This window comes from Anopheles stephensi, chromosome 3 (assembly GCF_013141755.1).
Source record: "Anopheles stephensi strain Indian chromosome 3, UCI_ANSTEP_V1.0, whole genome shotgun sequence".
NCBI lineage: Eukaryota > Metazoa > Arthropoda > Insecta > Diptera > Culicidae > Anopheles > Anopheles stephensi.
The window spans coordinates 6,653,361-6,670,987 of NC_050203.1; the positions used below are offsets into that span (position 1 = coordinate 6,653,361).

The following is a 17,627-nucleotide window of genomic DNA, read 5'->3' on the forward strand; positions in this document are numbered from 1 at the left end:
GATCCGTAACCAGAAGTGCCCGAGCAAGGATGACGACATTAGCGCGTCCTGGATGCCTGGAGTGCTGGAGTTGGCTGAGCATATGCTGGACGTTCTGGCAGGCCGCTATGGATTCTCGGAAACGGCAGAAGGTTGGTAGTGGGTTAGCCCTTCTAGAATGGTTGATTAGCATCGGTTTTCTGGTTGTTGGGCTCGGGGAAATAGAGTCATCAAATCGATGGTCGAAAGTTGCACGAGGCCATGTGGAGCATATGGAGCATCAAGTTGAGGAGGTTGATTAATAGACTGCAGCATTGCTTAATTTGGACGGCAGCTAAGCAGGGAAAATCAATTCCGAATGGTGAGACTGCATAGATCGCATTAGACCATGGCGAGCTCAGCTCAATTGGCCGGTCGGCTTGTATTAAATAAATTGTATTGTATTGAAACTTCGATACAATTTATCGTATTTGTCCCCCATCCGCGGATTACTGCATTCTGATTTATAAAACGGATTGCACGATTATTTTCACTCCGTCCGTCGTGTGCCTCGGGTTCACATAAATTCGAGCAATGTTTTAAAACGATAATATTTAACGCTCGTAAACCGTCGGTCGGTCCCCGCGGCAACAGAACCACCACCGTACCGAGCTTTAATGATGCCCGGTGCAAGGCAACGGAGCGTAAATACTGTCACATTGATAACGGCTCCATAATCCTCCATGGCCCGAATCTCTTCGTCCATCCATCATCGCAGCCTCGCTGTGCCGATGGATCGGGGGATCAGTTTTACGTCATCGAATGTATGGGCATCATGGGCCGATGCTCCCGTGTCCGGTCCTCGGAAATGCTCCAGCATTGTAACACTTTATTTTTGGCATTATATTGCAAAAGGCCATCATGATATGGATGGTGTGTGTGTGTGGTGTTTGGGGTCGATTTCTTCGTTACTCAACAAATCCTGAACCCCTGTAACTACCGTACACTCTCGCGACCCCTGCGCCTGCTTGCATCAGCTTAGTGTACTAAGTATCATTATCGAATGCGACAACATCGCACGAGTATCACCAGTCAGTGTGAGCAGCATCGTCAGCAGTGCCCAGCATCACCATAATGCTGCTGCTGCTGCTCGGTTCAATCCGTTGACCCGGCGGAAGGCTTACTGCCGCTCCGGTTAATGAATGGCTTGAAAGGAATAAAAGTTTAATAACCCTTTTATGCTGCTTCCCTCGGTCGTTATGATTGATAATGCCTGCCTGCCTGCATGCATCGGTATTGCTTTCCCGCATACATTTGAGGGAGGTTCTTTGGTGTGTTCGGGAGGAAAACCCCCAGGAAGGTTCGGAGACGGAGGCGTGGTTGTTTGTGGATTGGCAATGAATCCCTACCCCAGTCTGGATCGAAGCTTATCGTGCTTTCTGCCTTTGCCTTTCGATATGATGCGGTTCGGGATATTGTCCGCTGTGTGCTTTTGCTTGCTTGCTTGCTTGTTCGACACACACACACACGAGTAGTGGAGAAATCGTCATATTCCTTCAGAATTTTCTCGCGCTGTGAGGTACATGCGATTGGGGACAGGATTCAGCGTGGAAGAGCTCCTTGTGTGGTAGTGACAGACGTTGATGAAGCGTTTCTGGGTTGTCTGGTGGAGGGGCGATACTAAAGATCGCCGGGAAAATAGTGCACAACCCCTGTGAAGTTTGACGTAATGAAAAGAGAAGGCTGTTCGCTCACATGGTGAGAAAACCCGGCGCTGGTGGTTGCTGCTGACGGGATGTTTGATGGGGTAAAATCAATCCATCATTTCATTACTTGCGCAAGGAAATTGGGAAAATGGCGTGACAAGCGCGCAACAGTCGATCGAACGAACGTGGGGATGGGCACAAAAATTTGCATAGTTTGAATTGATGCTGCAAGCGAGAACGCTAATACGAATTTGAATTGATTTCGACAAAACTGTGGTGCATGGTCTCTGTCGCTCTCTCTCTCGCTCGCTTTAGGCGGGTTTTATGTAATTCAATGATTGATCGAATGCGCATTTTTAAATTGGTCCCGCGAGCACTTTTGCCTCACAGCACAGATCATTTCCATTTTCACATAAATATGCAGATAGCGATTTTCGAGTGTAACAAGTTAATTAACTCGATCGGGTTTGTGTCTCCTTTACGGGGGTTGGGTTTTACACGTTCTTCTATAAAACTGCTACTATGTTGTAGCCCCACCATCGTCACGGTTGTGTGTTATTGGCAACATCAGCCGTACGATGCAGCATCATCGGTCAGTGTGATGTCAATTTTTGTGGTTTGCCAATAGCATTTCCGGCAATCAATCCTCATTAGAACGGTGCATGAACCGAGCGACCGTGCTGCAGCTGCTTACTTGCATGGCTCTCTGTCCGGGCATTCGGTTCGGTTCGTTGCGTTGGTCGTTTGTGAAGCTTCCGGTTGTGCAGCATTCGCTTGCAGTGTGACCTGTGCACGGCAACTGTTTGAGCTTCGGACGACACAATTTCGATTGAAATATTGGTGTGGAAGTTGCTTGCCCCAAAGTAAATCAATCGTTGTGCAGCTCTGCTCACTGTGGTCATGTTCTCCCAGCTGGTGTACATGTGCATTTCGCAGTCTGTGTGACGGCTCAATCAAGCTGGCGGAAGTGTGGCCCGGGAAGGAAAGATTGATTGCAGCACCCGGGGGCAGGGAGGGAAAACACATCATGCAACGAAACAAAACATTTTCATTAAAAATCTGGCTTTGAAACAAACACAGCTTGTTTGATTGTTGGCAATTGTTGTTTAAATAGCTCGTGCGATAGCCCCAAGCATGGCTTTGGAAAGGAAAAACGTTGAAAATTCGAAGAAGATATTGAAATAATCACCCTTCTCGCTCATGGAAGTTATGCAAGTGGCTATCGAATGTCTAGCCTCGTTATTACAGAGCTGTTTTGAAAATATTTATTTAATTTAGTAGAATTGTAAGGGAATCATCGGACAACCATCGAGGAGGATATCCTTGTAGCGAATTAGTTAGTTGTCGAGTTCTAAATCCACAGCACAATACAAGAGGCAGCAAGCGGCGTTAGCTCATTGGTAAAAACGGAACGGTATAAAAAGCTCACACCAAATCTAGCCCTCATCTCGGTGTTGATGTTTGCTTAGGATGACATAAGAGCCTGGGCACAACGGACACCAGGGAAAGGTATCGGCGAGTGTGCGGACACACGAGTGTTGTACGCCATTGTACGCAACACAATAGAAAAAGGAGCAAACCGAACGATGAAATCGCTGTTGAAAATTCAATTTGCCTGAATAAACAGCATCCAGCATGGGTTGAAGGAAGAGGTGTTCGGTGTGTTTGGGGTTTTGTTGTTTTTTTTTTTACCATCCCAACTCCTCGTTGCGTGGCATGTTTTGTAAATATAAGAAGAATCTGACCAGCAAAAGAAGCCAGATCGAGTGATGTGTTTCCCGGAACTCTCGGTCGAATTTTTAATCGGATGATTTGATTGACGGAAACGTGATTGAACTTTTTCGCCCTCGGTTTTCCTGCGAAGTGTCAGTGTGGTTGGCCATTTGATAGTTTTGAAGGAAAATCGGTACCGATGATAGTGGAGGAAAAATCGATAAAAATTTATTCGGATTGATAGTGCTTCGGACTGCTAATGTGAATTGTGGGCAGAGAGGTTCGGGGACTGCTGAAGAGGGGGGGGATTTTATTAAATATGGGTTTGGAGATGACGCATTGCAACTTCTTGTCTCGTAAAAGGCTCATTGGTGTTCTCATTTAAATATGGCAAATCTTCAAAGGAAAGATTACATGAGAGATCCTCCATTCCTAAGATGTCTCCATTGAATGTGACATTTCACTGTCTTTCCAATGCAACAATCTCTTGAAGACGAGCATAAAGTCGCCAGCAGATAATCCAGAAGGTAATATTTTTCGGCGCGATAAATCCCAGAGTCGGGAGCCATCATTATGGAAACTGGAAGCATATTTATGTGGCAAACTTCATAAAACCCAAAAATAGCTCGCATAGCTCCGCCATACTTGTCTTTATAATTGGATACCCTGGAGCAGAGCTATCGTCCAGCGTTATTGTTTATACTGTCGAATGCGTTAGTTAGAAGCCCCTTAAGCAATTCACTCCACAAGGATGATTCGGTTTTTAGCGGAGAGAGAGAGAGAGAGAGAGAGAGAGAGAGAGATAAAAAGAGCAAACTCCTTTTTCCCGCGGGCATTCTGTGTGCTATATTACTTTCAGCCTCAGCGTGGCATATCCATGCCCCATTTAGTCGACGGAAGGCGATGTAATTCGGATGGTACTTGTCTTGTTTGTGGGGCGAACGTTAACGGAGGCTAACGATAAAACGCAAGCATATACCGACACACGCTGGTCAGCGGGTACTCATCTGGCGCGTCGTTGCAGCGGATGGTCGATTTATCGCACGGGCTAGGCCCATTCTGTGACCGCCGAAATGAAGATTCAAGGCAAATCAAGGCAGACTGTTACTTTCGAATAAGCACCGGACGGGCTGTGCGGGTGCTACCGGGCGAAGGGAAATGTGCCGAAAATTAATTTTGCCTTTATGACCGGCTATATTTCAAACAACAAAATAAACCATAATGAGAATTACGGCCACGGTACGCGCGAACGGTTAGAAACAAAGCGGCTGCTCCGGAGTTGGGGCCCGTCGTTGAGGATGAGAGTGGATTCGGGACTCGGGACTCTTACGGGTGTTGGTGTGAACCCGTGTGTAGTAATAAATATTAGGTTCGAAGTTTTTAATTGGATTTTTTATGATGCAGCTTTTGGGGAACGCGCTCGCGCGCCATGTTTATTTGCCGTTTTTCGCCATTCTGAACCCGTATGCTGTACAATGATCGTTTATGAAACGTTTTTCTCGTTACTGTTATAACGAGGTAATGGGGGTGCGGGTTTGGATGAGGGTGTTTTTTTTAGAAAATAATTTTGTAATTGAGCCTGCCAATAATTAACCACAGTTTTATTAGGCGTATCGCGCTCCTGTTTGATTTTGGGTTCAATTTTTTGAACGATTAAAAGGCTGTTCGTGATTGACATATGTAGAGAAATATTACAGGCCTTTCGAGGGTACAACTGACAAGCTCAATGAGATATTGATTTGTTAAGGCATACAGTCGACTCTTTCTACGAGATGTTGAAGTTTTTAGATCTCAGAGATAATTTGTTCGAAAACTCCTTTGTAGCATTCATGATTCTACAGGCCAGTTGAACAAATCACAGGTTGATTGTATGCCTGAACAAATCAACACACCGATGAATCTATCAATTATATCCTCGAAAACCCTTCAAAGGAGCTTTATTAAGATAAGGAATTTGAATCTCACGATACAAATTGGACACGAAAAACAGTTCCCATAATGTTGGGTAAATTTGTTATAAAAGCGAGCGAAAGCGCACTCCATTGTATGCGAAAGCGAATTTCCATTTCTAAATTTCCCTCGGGAAGAGCTCAAAATTAATCGCCATCAATCTTGCCTTTCCACTGCATCAGGAAAATAAAAAAAGGAATACCTCAGAAAACCGTCTTCTTCCAGTAACGGTTGATCCATTCACTCAATTTAATAGTTTTTGACGGATGGTTTTTGCTCGCGCCCGCTGCATCGATAGAGGATGGGTTTTTACCGCTACTTTTCGGCACACTTGACTGCGCCGAGCGATGGCCAAAATGGAAATGAATAAAAACTTTCTCACAAAAGTGCAAACAATTTAAAATCCCCTCCCCCATTCGGAGAAGGTACACTCACCCTTCCTGTCCATTCTTCTATGCTCCCTTATCGCCTCGGTCCATCGTTTTCCCCGGGCACGTCAAACGATCTTAAAGAAAAGCGTTGGCCGTTTCCATTTTTATGTCGATAGAGTAGCGGCCGCGGTTTGGTTCCACAGCAACAAATTGTGCCACTCGCCGTGCCGTGGATGTACGGACGAAATAAAAAGTCATCAGCTCGTAAATTGGATTTATTTCGTGGTTATGAACTTCCTACTCTTGCTCCATGCCCGTTCCGGACTCTCCCTCTCTCTCCCTCTCTGTGCCGAGTCGTTGCTTTAATCCTGAGCTTAGGGTTTTTTTGTTGTGTGCTACCGTTGTTGCTGGTACTGATCTCACTGTGTAACATACCTCTTGCCAGTTATTTCGCTTGTTGCTGCTGCTGCTGCTGCTTGTGGATGCAGCAAAGTTGTGCGATTTGTGTGCTTTTGTGGTACACCTGAGCAACAAATCCGAGCGGCTCTAATTGAGTCTCTTGGCACTCGGTGTGTATGCCCTGGCCGGAGTTTTTAGTGTGTGTGTGTCTGGTTTTTGTCAGTGCGATTTATTTTCTCTGTTGTCCTGTTCGCTTCATTCTCCACTTGTATGGAGGGGAGCATTTGGAAGCTGGTGGTGTGAGTACAGTTGCGCATGTGTGCGCTTTGGTGACCGGTGCCAATTGAGTCCGTTTCCGTTTTTATGACAGCTTCCGGTGAGCGTATGACTCCACTTGTTGTGGGGCACCAATGTTGGCAGTGTTTGGTTCGGCGAAAGTTGGTACGCTGAACGTGGGAGACCCGGAAAAGACGCACCAACGATAGAAGCGTACTTTAATAAGCTATTTGATATTATTTGACATGCGTTTCTATTGGCTTGCAAAGAAAGCGCAGCCGATGTCCGGACGTTGTTCAAGAAAAAAACAAGCCAATCCGGTTCGTTTTATTTATACCGTGCCTGGGAGTAGAAATTTGATCAAAAAACAAAAAAAAAACCGCCGGCCTGTCAGTTGAACGATTTATCTTCCCTTTTTGTAGGGAACCAGAAAGTACCATGGAACCAATTACTTGAAGGAAGATGGGAAAGGAGGAAAAAAAATTGGGAATATCATTAATAGTTCCTCAGGGAGTTTTGGGTGTACATCGAAGGCGACATCCGATACGACGATGTGCAGCTCACGTCGTGTGTGTTTGTGATGGTCTGTCGACCTGGGAGTTTTTTTTTTTGGGGCAATCATTTGCAGACAAATAAAAACAGCGAAACGTAGAATTGTTTCTGAGATGTCTATTAATTCAATACACCTCGGGGAAATGGAGGACTAATTGAACTTTAAATGCTCCCCACGGAAGGGAGCAACTCAACAAGTGAACTTTTGAAGAAACAATTCAAAGGAATCAAAGCAGTACATTTTATAGTGCTCTCCAAGACTTTTTCTTGAAGTAGGGATCTGTGATGTGGACTTCAGCGAAGAATTATTCAGTCTTTTGGAATGTAAAATGAGTGCGCTCTTTGGCGTCACAATGTTAAGCAGTATGTGGTTAAAAAGTTTTCACGCACACGACGGGGCACAGTTTGCTTGGCTGCCCTGGAATGAGAGCACGGTATTAATTGCGTGAATTATGCGATATTCAAAACAGCAGCGCAACTTGAGAAAATAGTTTCAAACCAACTCAGAGCTCCTTCAAGGAGCTTCGTTTCTTCAAAGTCGACCAACTTTTGGTGGAATGATTTGTGCAAAGAAATGTACCGAACTGCAGCTGGTACCGAACTTTGGAACGAATTCTGCTGCCAAACAAAGGATGCACCTTGTTGCATACGTTATTATGCAGTTTTAAATTGAAGTAGCACAGCACAACGTCGGTGCCGATTATGCCAACATTTAATCGCAAAATTTACGTGCATCGGGCCGTGGTTCTGTGTTGGGTTATGCAAACCTCACCCGAACATGCCACAGCATAATGGAAATCCATTGTGGCATGTTTTAGGTGTCGAGGTGACCTCCCTGGGACTCTCGCTCTCTCTCTCTCACCCGCGTATCGAGCCGATCGTTTATAGCTCGATAGGATCACATGCCAATACACCAGCCATACGCTAAACGTTCGCTCAGGCACGGATTTTCGAGGCATGTTGCCAACGAAAACGGGAATCTACGGTTATGGCAATCGCTCTGCCCCAATATCCCACCCCTCGAGAAACTACACGGATAAACCATGTTCGAGCCGTCGTACGGGTAAAACGGGGATTTAGTACGCGCGGTCGGCAGCCGGTGTATGCCCACAAGCAACGATTTCGAAGTAAAATCTGTGGCTTTTTGGATGAGAGCATCCGAATGTACTCCGACAAGTAGCGCGGTTCACAAGCAACAGATATGTCCAGAAACCGTCGGCTTCCCTCAGCTACATCCACGCCAGTTGGCTAGTGGCCGATAATTTACTAAATCTTCTCGAGATATCTCACCTTGTTCGGGAAATTGTTGCGCTTTCTGGGATGGAAGCATGCCAAGGGGACCGTGTTGTTAGCTGCGATGCATTTTGGAACCGGTGTACTGGCGGAGGAATCTGGGGCTGTTTTGGTGGTATTTGACCTGCCTGGTAGGTCGTTGTCGAACACGCAAACACACACACGCACACACGTAGCGGGGCATCATCTGCATTCTGTTGGACATCGCTCGTAGCCGAACATTTACGTGTCTTAGCATTTGCGCCAGGATTAGCGTTAACGGAGGGCTTTCTCTTCTTTTTTCTTCTTGCTGCTGCTGCTGCTGCTGCTGCTGCTGCCGGTTGCCGCAAATTTCGTTACAGTTAGCGCCACCATGTCAACAGCCAAACGGCTGGTTCTATCGTTAAGAGGTCGTAAAGAATCTCACGGCACCGCCGGCACCTCCTCGACCCGGCTCGTCTCCGCCAACAGCACGTCGCCCGGCCACGAGCTCGACGAAATAGCTGTGGTTTCGGTCGGAGCCGAATCCGGCCACGTATCCTACGGTAGCTTATCCCTCGGGCACACCAATGGACCTCGCTACATTCCAGGTAAGTGTTGGGCTGATGTTTCTTGCACAATTTTAGCTCTGCCTCTGTTGTTGCTGCTACTCTTCTCCATTCATTTCCCGCCATCATTTCCTTCACTTCATACCGCTCGACCGGGGATGGGATTTTTGGAGCGAACCTCCAAATGTTTGGATCATCATGGCCGTGCACGCCTCATCGACATCGTGTTCAAGTTTTCAGAGCAATTCTGATGCGTTCAAACGGCAAAAAAAACCAACTCCTCGTAGACAAGGCACGCGTTTGCAGTTTCCGATGCAGCGCGAGTCCATTACAAGCTTAAGGGGATAACAATTTTTCACGTGACTTTGCCTTCAGAAGTCAAAGTTCGTGGAACTAACGTATAAAACTGCAAGAGTAAAAAAATACGAGCTGCAACAACTTCGATCGGGTGCTTGATTGGGAGAAAAAAGCTCTCAAATGCCTTTGCACCCACCCTAGTTGACCCCTCCAGAAGGATATCCATCACAGTGCACAGCCAAAAACGCGCGAGAGCCGTAAAAAGTTAAATGTCAATCAAATGGTGTGGTTGTTAGCCATTTTGCTAAATTGATGCCAATTTCTGTGCTGTTGCATCATCTCACCGTCATTACCGCGCCTGCACACTGTACGCCATCAAATACGTTGTCATTATCGTCAGCACCACCAGCACCGCCATCATCATCGCCATCGTCATCAACATCAGTTTGTGGGTGAAGTGACCGTCAGAACGAGTCCCGATCGGTTAGCATGTTAACAGCCCCACACACACACACACACACACACGCTAGTTTTTGTTTTGGGTTGTCGAAGCTGCTGCTGCTCCGAGATGGAGTCTGTGATGTCCTAACGCCAGTTTTTTTTTGTGCGCGCATTGGACGTGTTCTGGAAATTTTCATAGTTGCAGAAGTTTCCTGCAACCAGGGCCGGGGAAAAGGACCCGTTCGTGTGTTATTGATGGTGTTTTGGGTTTGGCATTGTTTCGTGAGCTCTGGTGGTGCAGGATGCCGGATGAGCCCCAACGACTTGGGATTTTTATGGGTGAGTTTTCCTTATGTTTCCGATTACCATCGATGGGCTCGCCGGGCTGGAATGGTGGGAGTGAGCGTCCGCCGTCCGCCTCACCCGTCGCTCCCGGACGTCGTGTCGATATTCGAGCTCAATTAGGCCGAATGGTCGTTAAGGACAATTGGTTTCTGCCTTTGGCACTTTTTTTGTTATTGCCCTTGTTAACGATGGAGGACGGAAAAGACCCGTGCTGCTCGCCGTAATGCTGGTGCAGTTAGAAGCAGCGTTCGTACGAGTCGTACGAGTCGTGAGCTTCAAACAAGTTTGCTCTGGGATGTTTGGGATTGACTTAAGCGTTATTCTAGCTATCCTCCCCGTAACTATCCCAGTCTAACAATAAACGTTTATTTGTTTACTAAAAGTCAAGCTTTTCTATCGCTCTCTCCAATATCATTCAATTAAAGTTTTTTCGCACCAGTTAAAGTGCAATTTCAATTGTGTGTGTCCGTGAATTTTCCCGGGTGTGCATTGCACCCTATAGTGCAAATTCATTAACGCCCCCGGTAATGGAAAAAATCGAATCAAGATTCGTTTCCGTCGCCAACCGACCGGGGAAAAACACACTCTCGTCGACAATAGCAACCCCCTCCCGTGGCGCCAGCGCAATATGGTAAACGGACAGCGGAAGATTACACCTTACCGGTCGGTTACGCGCGAACCACGGAAACCATTATCGTTCGAGCGAGAATGGCGCAAAGTTGCATCGTTTGGCGGGAATTAGTTGCAATTAATTTATTAAATTCATTTAACCTGTTTTTCCTGATCGCACTTCACACCGTCCCTATCGCCATTCACCGGAAGGCTAAACCCCGGTGCTGACAGCAGTTGTCGGTGGTTATGGTCTAAAGCCTGTGCGTCCTGCGTCCTGTGTGCCCTCGATCTACCTCTCGGCTCTATTTTATTTTATGACCACCCGTCGTCACACTATGCGAAGGTGTCAATTTTCCTTCCGAGCGAAGGAATGGTTATGGTCGACGATGGAGTCCCGGAGTTGACACCTGGTTGGTCCTGGTAGGTAACCGTGCGCCGCGCATTCCGGGTGGAGGGCGTGTGAGTCTGATGATGTTTCTGATACGGTTTGAGCCGTTGGATTACAACCGCACTGGGACGCCGATGACGATTGGGCTTGTGGTGCGGTGTTTGTGTGTGTGTGGACACCACCGAGCCTGGTACGGACAGAGGACGCGTTTTGCGTCAAACCGACCGAAACAACTGACGAATACACACACTCTTTCTCTCTCTCTCTCTCTCTCTCTCTCTGGTCTCTTGCGTCTTGTTGAGCCGCTCTGGGGGAGGTGGTTTGTTTGATTGGCCGTGTTTGGGCCCGGGTTTGGGTTGGGCACGTTGGGTTCTCCACGAAAAAGCGGGCGACATACGAGGCAATTAACTTAATTAGAGATCAGTTAGTATCTGTCAGTTGAACAGTTCATTACCTTTTATCGACCCATATTGTGGGTGACCGGTGGTGATGTCTCGTCAACACTACCATGAACCGTGTTTGCTCGCTCTTAGTGTCGCTTAGCACTGGAGTACTTGCAAATGGCAAATGCTAGCCGGGCCGTCAATGCGTCATTCGCTGGCGAGGCGAGTTGGAAGTACATTCGGAGCTCGCAGCGTTCTTCCAAATTGCTTTCAATATTTTCTTGCTGGAGTTTTAATTTAAAATGATAAATTGAGCTTACGTTTGGTCTGTGAGAAGTGGGAAATTGGACGGAAATCTAGTAAAAGTTTGCTGCTGTGCAACATCCCGAAAAAAAGGTAATCGTTATTCATTCCACGCAAAATATTCATTACCATCATCCCCCAGGCCAGGAGCAAGTACTGGCAATGAGGTAACACTTAAGGTCTGATTGTTGGACTGGTTGCACCGTTTTCAGCAATAAGCAGGGCGCAAAAACAGTTCTTTAATATAATTACACCCATTGACGATGCTCATTTGCAACTATCGCCCGAATCACCTTCCACCAGCGACGAGCTTTTGTGTAGCCGTCGAGGTTTTTTGGCTTGGTGTGGTGAGCTTCCGCGCGATAAGACTCGGTTTGGATCGGGATGAGCTTGTTCGGTTTAGTTTCGGAACAACCATTAAAACTGTTCACTCCCACCGCCAGCGAAACCGATGTTCCAATTTGTCCATAGTTTTGTGAGTCCAGCGAGAGAGAGGTGGAGCTGGTACGGGGTGAATGGGTTTTAAAATAACTTCCACGCGCCAAGAAGCGTATTGAAAGACTTGCTGAATTTGATACCGGCTTGTCGGGCGATGGCGAGCGGTTCCAAATGTCGCAATGTCCCGCACTGATTCCTGGGGCAGCGTTGCCCTCATTGTCGACGCCATCTCATCGCCCGGGAACGTCGACCGAGGTCAGTCCGAAATGTATCCCATTACACAAAGCAAAACGCGGACCACGGCGAGAGCGCGACTGGAGGCTCCATCGTTATCGTCAAGCTTGATCCCTTCTTTCGTTGCACGTCGCTTACGGCCATTTCTTCTGGTGATGCTCCCGGACGCGTTATCGTCGCCCGCGTCGTCGTCGGGCCTGGGAAGATATCTTCGACGCTCGCGGATCGTGATAGCGCGTGGGCGTAAAATTCATTAAATTTGCATAATTACACACTTTACGGAGGAAGTCAGAGTAGTAGTCGACGGAAGTCACAGCCAGTCTCACCTAGTAACCACGCCGGTAGTTTCGCGGGTGACTAGGGTTGGGCAAGATTTACTGGCCCAAATACAATCCACCGTGTCGCGCCGGGATCGGAGGTGGAGTCGGAGGTCGGAGCCCGAGGTCTAGGGCACACTTGGGTTATTTTTATTGCTTACCAGCGTCGTCCAAGCACACACCCGGACCTGCAGCGGCAAACAAACGGCCGGGACTGTGTGGGAGCGCAACAAAGCAAAAAAAAAAGAAAAAAGGGAAAAAGACACGCAACCGAAAAGCATTTCATTTCAGCATTTGCTGCTTTTACGCGAGGGTGTCAGTTACCCGTTTAATTTTTTTGTTGTTGCTTCACCCGTTTGCGTTAGCTCTGGTTCTCGCATCTTCGTCACCCCGTTACCGAAGGGGGGGGGGGGAGTGGTGGGGGTGGATCCAGGGAAAATCGGGAAGCAAAATGAAAACGGGAATGTTTCAACACCCGTGACATCGGGGGACAATTTCGCCGGGGCTTGTTGGACACCGGGGAGCGTTCTTCGCCGAAGCAGAGGGAATGCTGGTGAGTATCCGTTTTCTATTTACCCTGCGGAAAATGGAAAATGTCGCAGCCCTTGATGGGGTTCTCTTTGGTGTGTGTGTGTGTGTGTACGGGCGGTTCAACGGGTGTGGTTAATGGGTGTGGGTCGTTGTGCGGGGATGGGAGCCTGATGGTAGAAAAGTGAAGGCCCGCAGGGAAAGAAATTGTTACCGTTTGCGACGATTACATCATCGTCGTTGTCGTCGTCGTGCTTCGCTTCGGTGCGCTAAAAATAGGTCCCAGTCATCGTGTCCTTCGTCGGTACACGGTTTGCCGGCGTGGGTTTACCTTCCGACTGGATTCCTCTTACGCTGGTCGTCGTGCGGTGGGTCGTAGAAAGGTCTCTGTTTTTGGTGACACGGGACATTGCGGGACAAGGCTTCAGATTGGAACACGAAAATTGGAGATGGCTGCTGCCTGCATCGCCATCGCAACCTCAATTGAATGGAATCGCGATATTTGAACAATTTTTTGTCCCATTTCCCGAAGTCACCGAGATGCTTCAGTTGCTTTTTGTTCTGGGTTGAAAAGAAAATGATGACTTTGAGGATATACAGGAACGCATCCGCTTCCACAACATTGGACAACACTTCACTAACCCGATGATCCTGCTAATGTCATTCAAATGGGTTGTCCTAAAGGTGTGTCATCTTCGCCTGCACATGAAAGTATCCCTCGTATGTCAGCCGCATCACATACTGCGCCGAAGGTTGACAGTACAGAAGCAAAACAGACCCTGCTGTCATCATTCGTCCTGCTTCATCAGGCGTGCTCCTCTTTCACTTACTTTCGGTGCTAGGGACAAAATAAAGCGAGACGACTCGGCAGACATTAACACAGCGAAAAACGGTACCGTTTCTCTGAAGCCGAACGTGAAAACCGTCATATCGAGTGTGCCCTCCAGCTTGAGTTATGATGGTAGTACGGTGCATATTTTCCCCACTGTCCGATTTTGGAGTGCCGCCGAGTGCGCCAAAAGAAATTAACCTCTGTGGGACCATTTGCTCAATTCGTACGGTTCGTGTATCTTCCACCAGCGGGGAGGAGTCTTGAACTGGTTGGCGCTGTTGGCGCTGCTTGGTGCTGCTGTTGAAAATGTAATTAAATTAATTAACAGTGGAAAATGAAAAGCTCGCCTGCACTGCAACTCCTGCGTGCTGAATCATTCTCGCTGCTCGTGAAGGCAAGCCGCGTACCGGTGACACCTAAGGGAAAAGGGCAAGAAATGAGAGAAAAAAAAGGTACAGACACGTATCCGTCCCCAACATTTGGCTAGCTCAACGGTGGAGTGGTAGTTCTGGGCTTTCGTTTCTCTGCCTGGCTTCACGAATCCAAATTGTTCACCCCGAAAGATGACCTCGTTGTTGTAGCTGGGACCCCCTCCCTGGAGGATGCTGATTTTGGAGTGGCTCCTCTCCGAGGCCGTCACGCTCCGTCGTCGTAGTGGTGGCGCGATAATGAGCTAGGGTAATATGACTAGGGCAGATGAGCTAGGGACTGGTTTGACCAACCCTAGCTGAATAGGATTGGATTTCCGTAGAAATGTGCAGACATGGAGACATTTGGTGATTGTGGTGAACTTTCCTTGTTCCTGCTGCACCTAAATTTATGCAACTTTTGCGTCGCGTGCAAATTATAAATTAATTTCTTGTTTTGAAAGTTAGGATAACTGACATGATAAGCTGTATATGATGAGGGAGCTTGAAGAATTTTCACCTTCGCTACCCTAACACGACAGTTCGAGTACTCGTCTGTTGTAACGGCTTACATAATAACACATCGTTTTTAATGAGCTGTAGCACTCGAACTCACTGCCGAAGACATATTGCACTCGGTAGACTCGGCGAGTACATGGAACCATAAAACATCTTATCCATCATTCTCGTGCTAGTGAAACACATTCCACCATTTGAGGGATACAGCTACCTGTACAGCTCTGTGACGGCTGAAACAAACCCACTGTTCCTGTTCCCAATTCACCATTCCCCAGGACCTGCAACCCAACGGATGACGGATGACAAATGGACTACTTAATGCGGCGTGATGCTTCAATCTCACCAAGTAATGGTCGCTCGTAAGGTCTCCGTCCGGGGGTGGCCAACGCAAGGACAGGCAGGCCGTTGTCATCCGGTCGGGTTCGGGAAAGGTTGGAATAAATTTTCCAAATCCTCTCGATTATTCAATCTGCTAGCAAAAATATGTGGCATAGTTCATTGTGTTGAATTCTATGGACACTAGAGTCGCTAGGTCTGCGACCCGAAATGCGTAGAAAATTCGGGAGCAAAAGAGCACCAGTTCACGGGGATCCGTATTTCAACAGGTTTACAGGGCACCGGACAGTCTATTCTAGCCGGGATTGCTAGTTTATATTCTGCCTGTCAACAGCCAACGGTACCAGCCACAGTTACACTGGCGATAGTTGCAAGCTATTGCTGCTGAAACATTAATGTACGCTCGTGGTAATGGAAATGTCTTGAGGTGTTGAAAAATGAACAATTTTCCACACCTTTCCCCCGGTTGGTTGGAGGTGTTTTTTATAGGGTTATAGGAAGCGTGCTTTTGTTCTTCCGGTGGTTGGCTGACACATGAACTAGAAGGCACCTCACAAGGCAGCAGTGCCGGCAATCCTTTTGGGAAGCGCTGGGGTTTCTGGGGGATATTAAAACATCTCCAAACATCTCCCCGGTACAGGCGCACAGCTTACTGTGGAACTTGTGATGAATAAGGGGGTAAGGAGAGTTGGGTCGGTTTCTGGCGGTGAAATTTAATATTCCGATTTCCGTGGAACAGCTCCGGTCGACCACCGGGTCTGAGTCAGCCCTTTACGGTTTGCGATGGTTGAGTGATTGTTTTGGGAATATGAATATCGATCAGTTTGCGCTTCGTTCAGCATCGCGTCACTTTGGTTAGGGCAGGCTGCTGCTACTGCTCGTGCTGCTGTTGTTGGCAGACTGCCGCTGTTTGATGAAGTGAAATGAAGATTTAGTGGTTTTGCGGTAAAAGCACAAACCGGTTCCGTCAGTTGTGTAGCTACTGGCGGGGTTGGTTTCGGTGCCTGGTTTGCAGGCGCTGGTGGGTTATTTAAAGTGATCCTGGGAACACTTTGGGGTGAGACATTTCATTCACTCTTGAGGAGCTCAGAGAGAGAGAGAGAGAGCGTTAAGTTGAGGTGAAATGAAGAACTCGAGACTCATGAAGTTCCGGTGGTAAAATATTTGTTTTAATTAACCTGCACTTAGCAAGATGTTGACAAACTTTTTACCGAGAAAAAAATCTGTTCAGTGGACAACGAAAAAAGAGGCTTCTATCAATGAATTTATCATTCATTCATGTCTGAAAAGCACATCTTCATCTGCATAGTCAATAGTATTGTAGATTAGAATTTTTACCAGTTACCAGTCTAAACCGCCGAGCTTTATGTGAGGTCCCGGTGATGGCTTGTTGTGCTCTCTGCCTCATGCCAAAGCGAACTCTTGCATCACACCAAAACACAGACTCTTAGTTTTCGATTTATTTTTATCGTTTCGAATGCTGTCGAAAACTCTCCATGGCACATAAATTGAATTCAATCGATTTTGCATAAAATATCGATCCCGTGCACTCAATGCCCCACTCCCCGACAAAGTTTTGTGTTCCGAAACCAAGTGCTCGAGTATGTGTGCCGATGTGCCGAAGCCAGTTTTCGAATTTCGGACGGATTCCCAGGCTTCTCATTGCCCGTTCATCGTTCCGATTCACTGGTACACATTTGGGACGTCAAAACGTCAGCACGAAATTAATATTCATGGTTGAGCTGTGTTGTATATCGGCTGGCGATCTCTGTCAGCTTCCGACCGCACACTCTCCCTACCACTGTTTGCCGCCCCTCTCGTTCGCCAATTCCTATCATTGGCCAGGCGGGCATAAATCATTCAATTTGCAATTTTGCTTGCACACACTAATCGTTTTCTTACACACCCGAGGAGAGCTGGCAATGAAAGCTGATGGATTTTGCGTGTTTGTGTGTTTGTGGAGGGCAGTTTGAAATTGTGTAAGCAACTGTACGCCATGTCCGTATGTGTTCCTACTTCCATCGTTGGGAAATGGTTTTCTACGGGGCAAAAAGTCAGTTCTGCTCCTGAGACTGTGACTTGCCGAAACAGCCCTTTGAGACAAATTTAAATACATGTTTCCAGTTTCACCCTCCCGCCTTCGACCACATGCCAATTCTTTTCGCACCAAGCCCAAAGTTGGGCTTCAACAAAGCGCCAAGGGATGAAGCGGCGAGTCTGTCTTAATGTGGAAGAAAGTCAGTTACTTTCTTACGGTTGGCCTACAAAGCGCACCGAGGCACCACCGAGCTGGAACTGATAATTTCGTTCCTAGCAGAGTGTGAAATGTGGCTTACGGTAGGTGAAAACTCATTTGAATAATTAGAAACTCTCACAGCCGACGGAGAAAGAAAGAAAGGCCGGCCTTCCGTCAGCAAATCTTCATTTCGACTGTACCGTCTGTGTTGTGTGCCGGCGGGTTGATGGGAAAGGAAAAACAACATTTCCCGTCCAATTTGCCAA

At 47.4% G+C, this 17,627-nt stretch overlaps 1 protein-coding gene across 20 annotated transcripts in view; it reads left to right on the forward strand.

Moving 5' to 3' along the window:
- LOC118510343 (cyclic nucleotide-gated cation channel alpha-3) overlaps positions 1-17,627 on the forward strand; it is a 94,251-nt gene that overhangs the window by 21,581 nt on the left and 55,043 nt on the right. For 17 of the 20 annotated variants that reach the window (XM_036052015.1, XM_036052013.1, XM_036052028.1 and 14 more), the window contains one exon: positions 8,560-8,787. The exons of the other annotated variants lie outside the window; for them this stretch is intronic. In XM_036052015.1, the coding sequence (XP_035907908.1) occupies positions 8,571-8,787 (217 nt within the window). In that variant the 5' untranslated portion in view covers positions 8,560-8,570. The remainder of the gene's footprint in view (positions 1-8,559; positions 8,788-17,627) is intronic. 20 annotated transcript variants of the gene reach the window in all.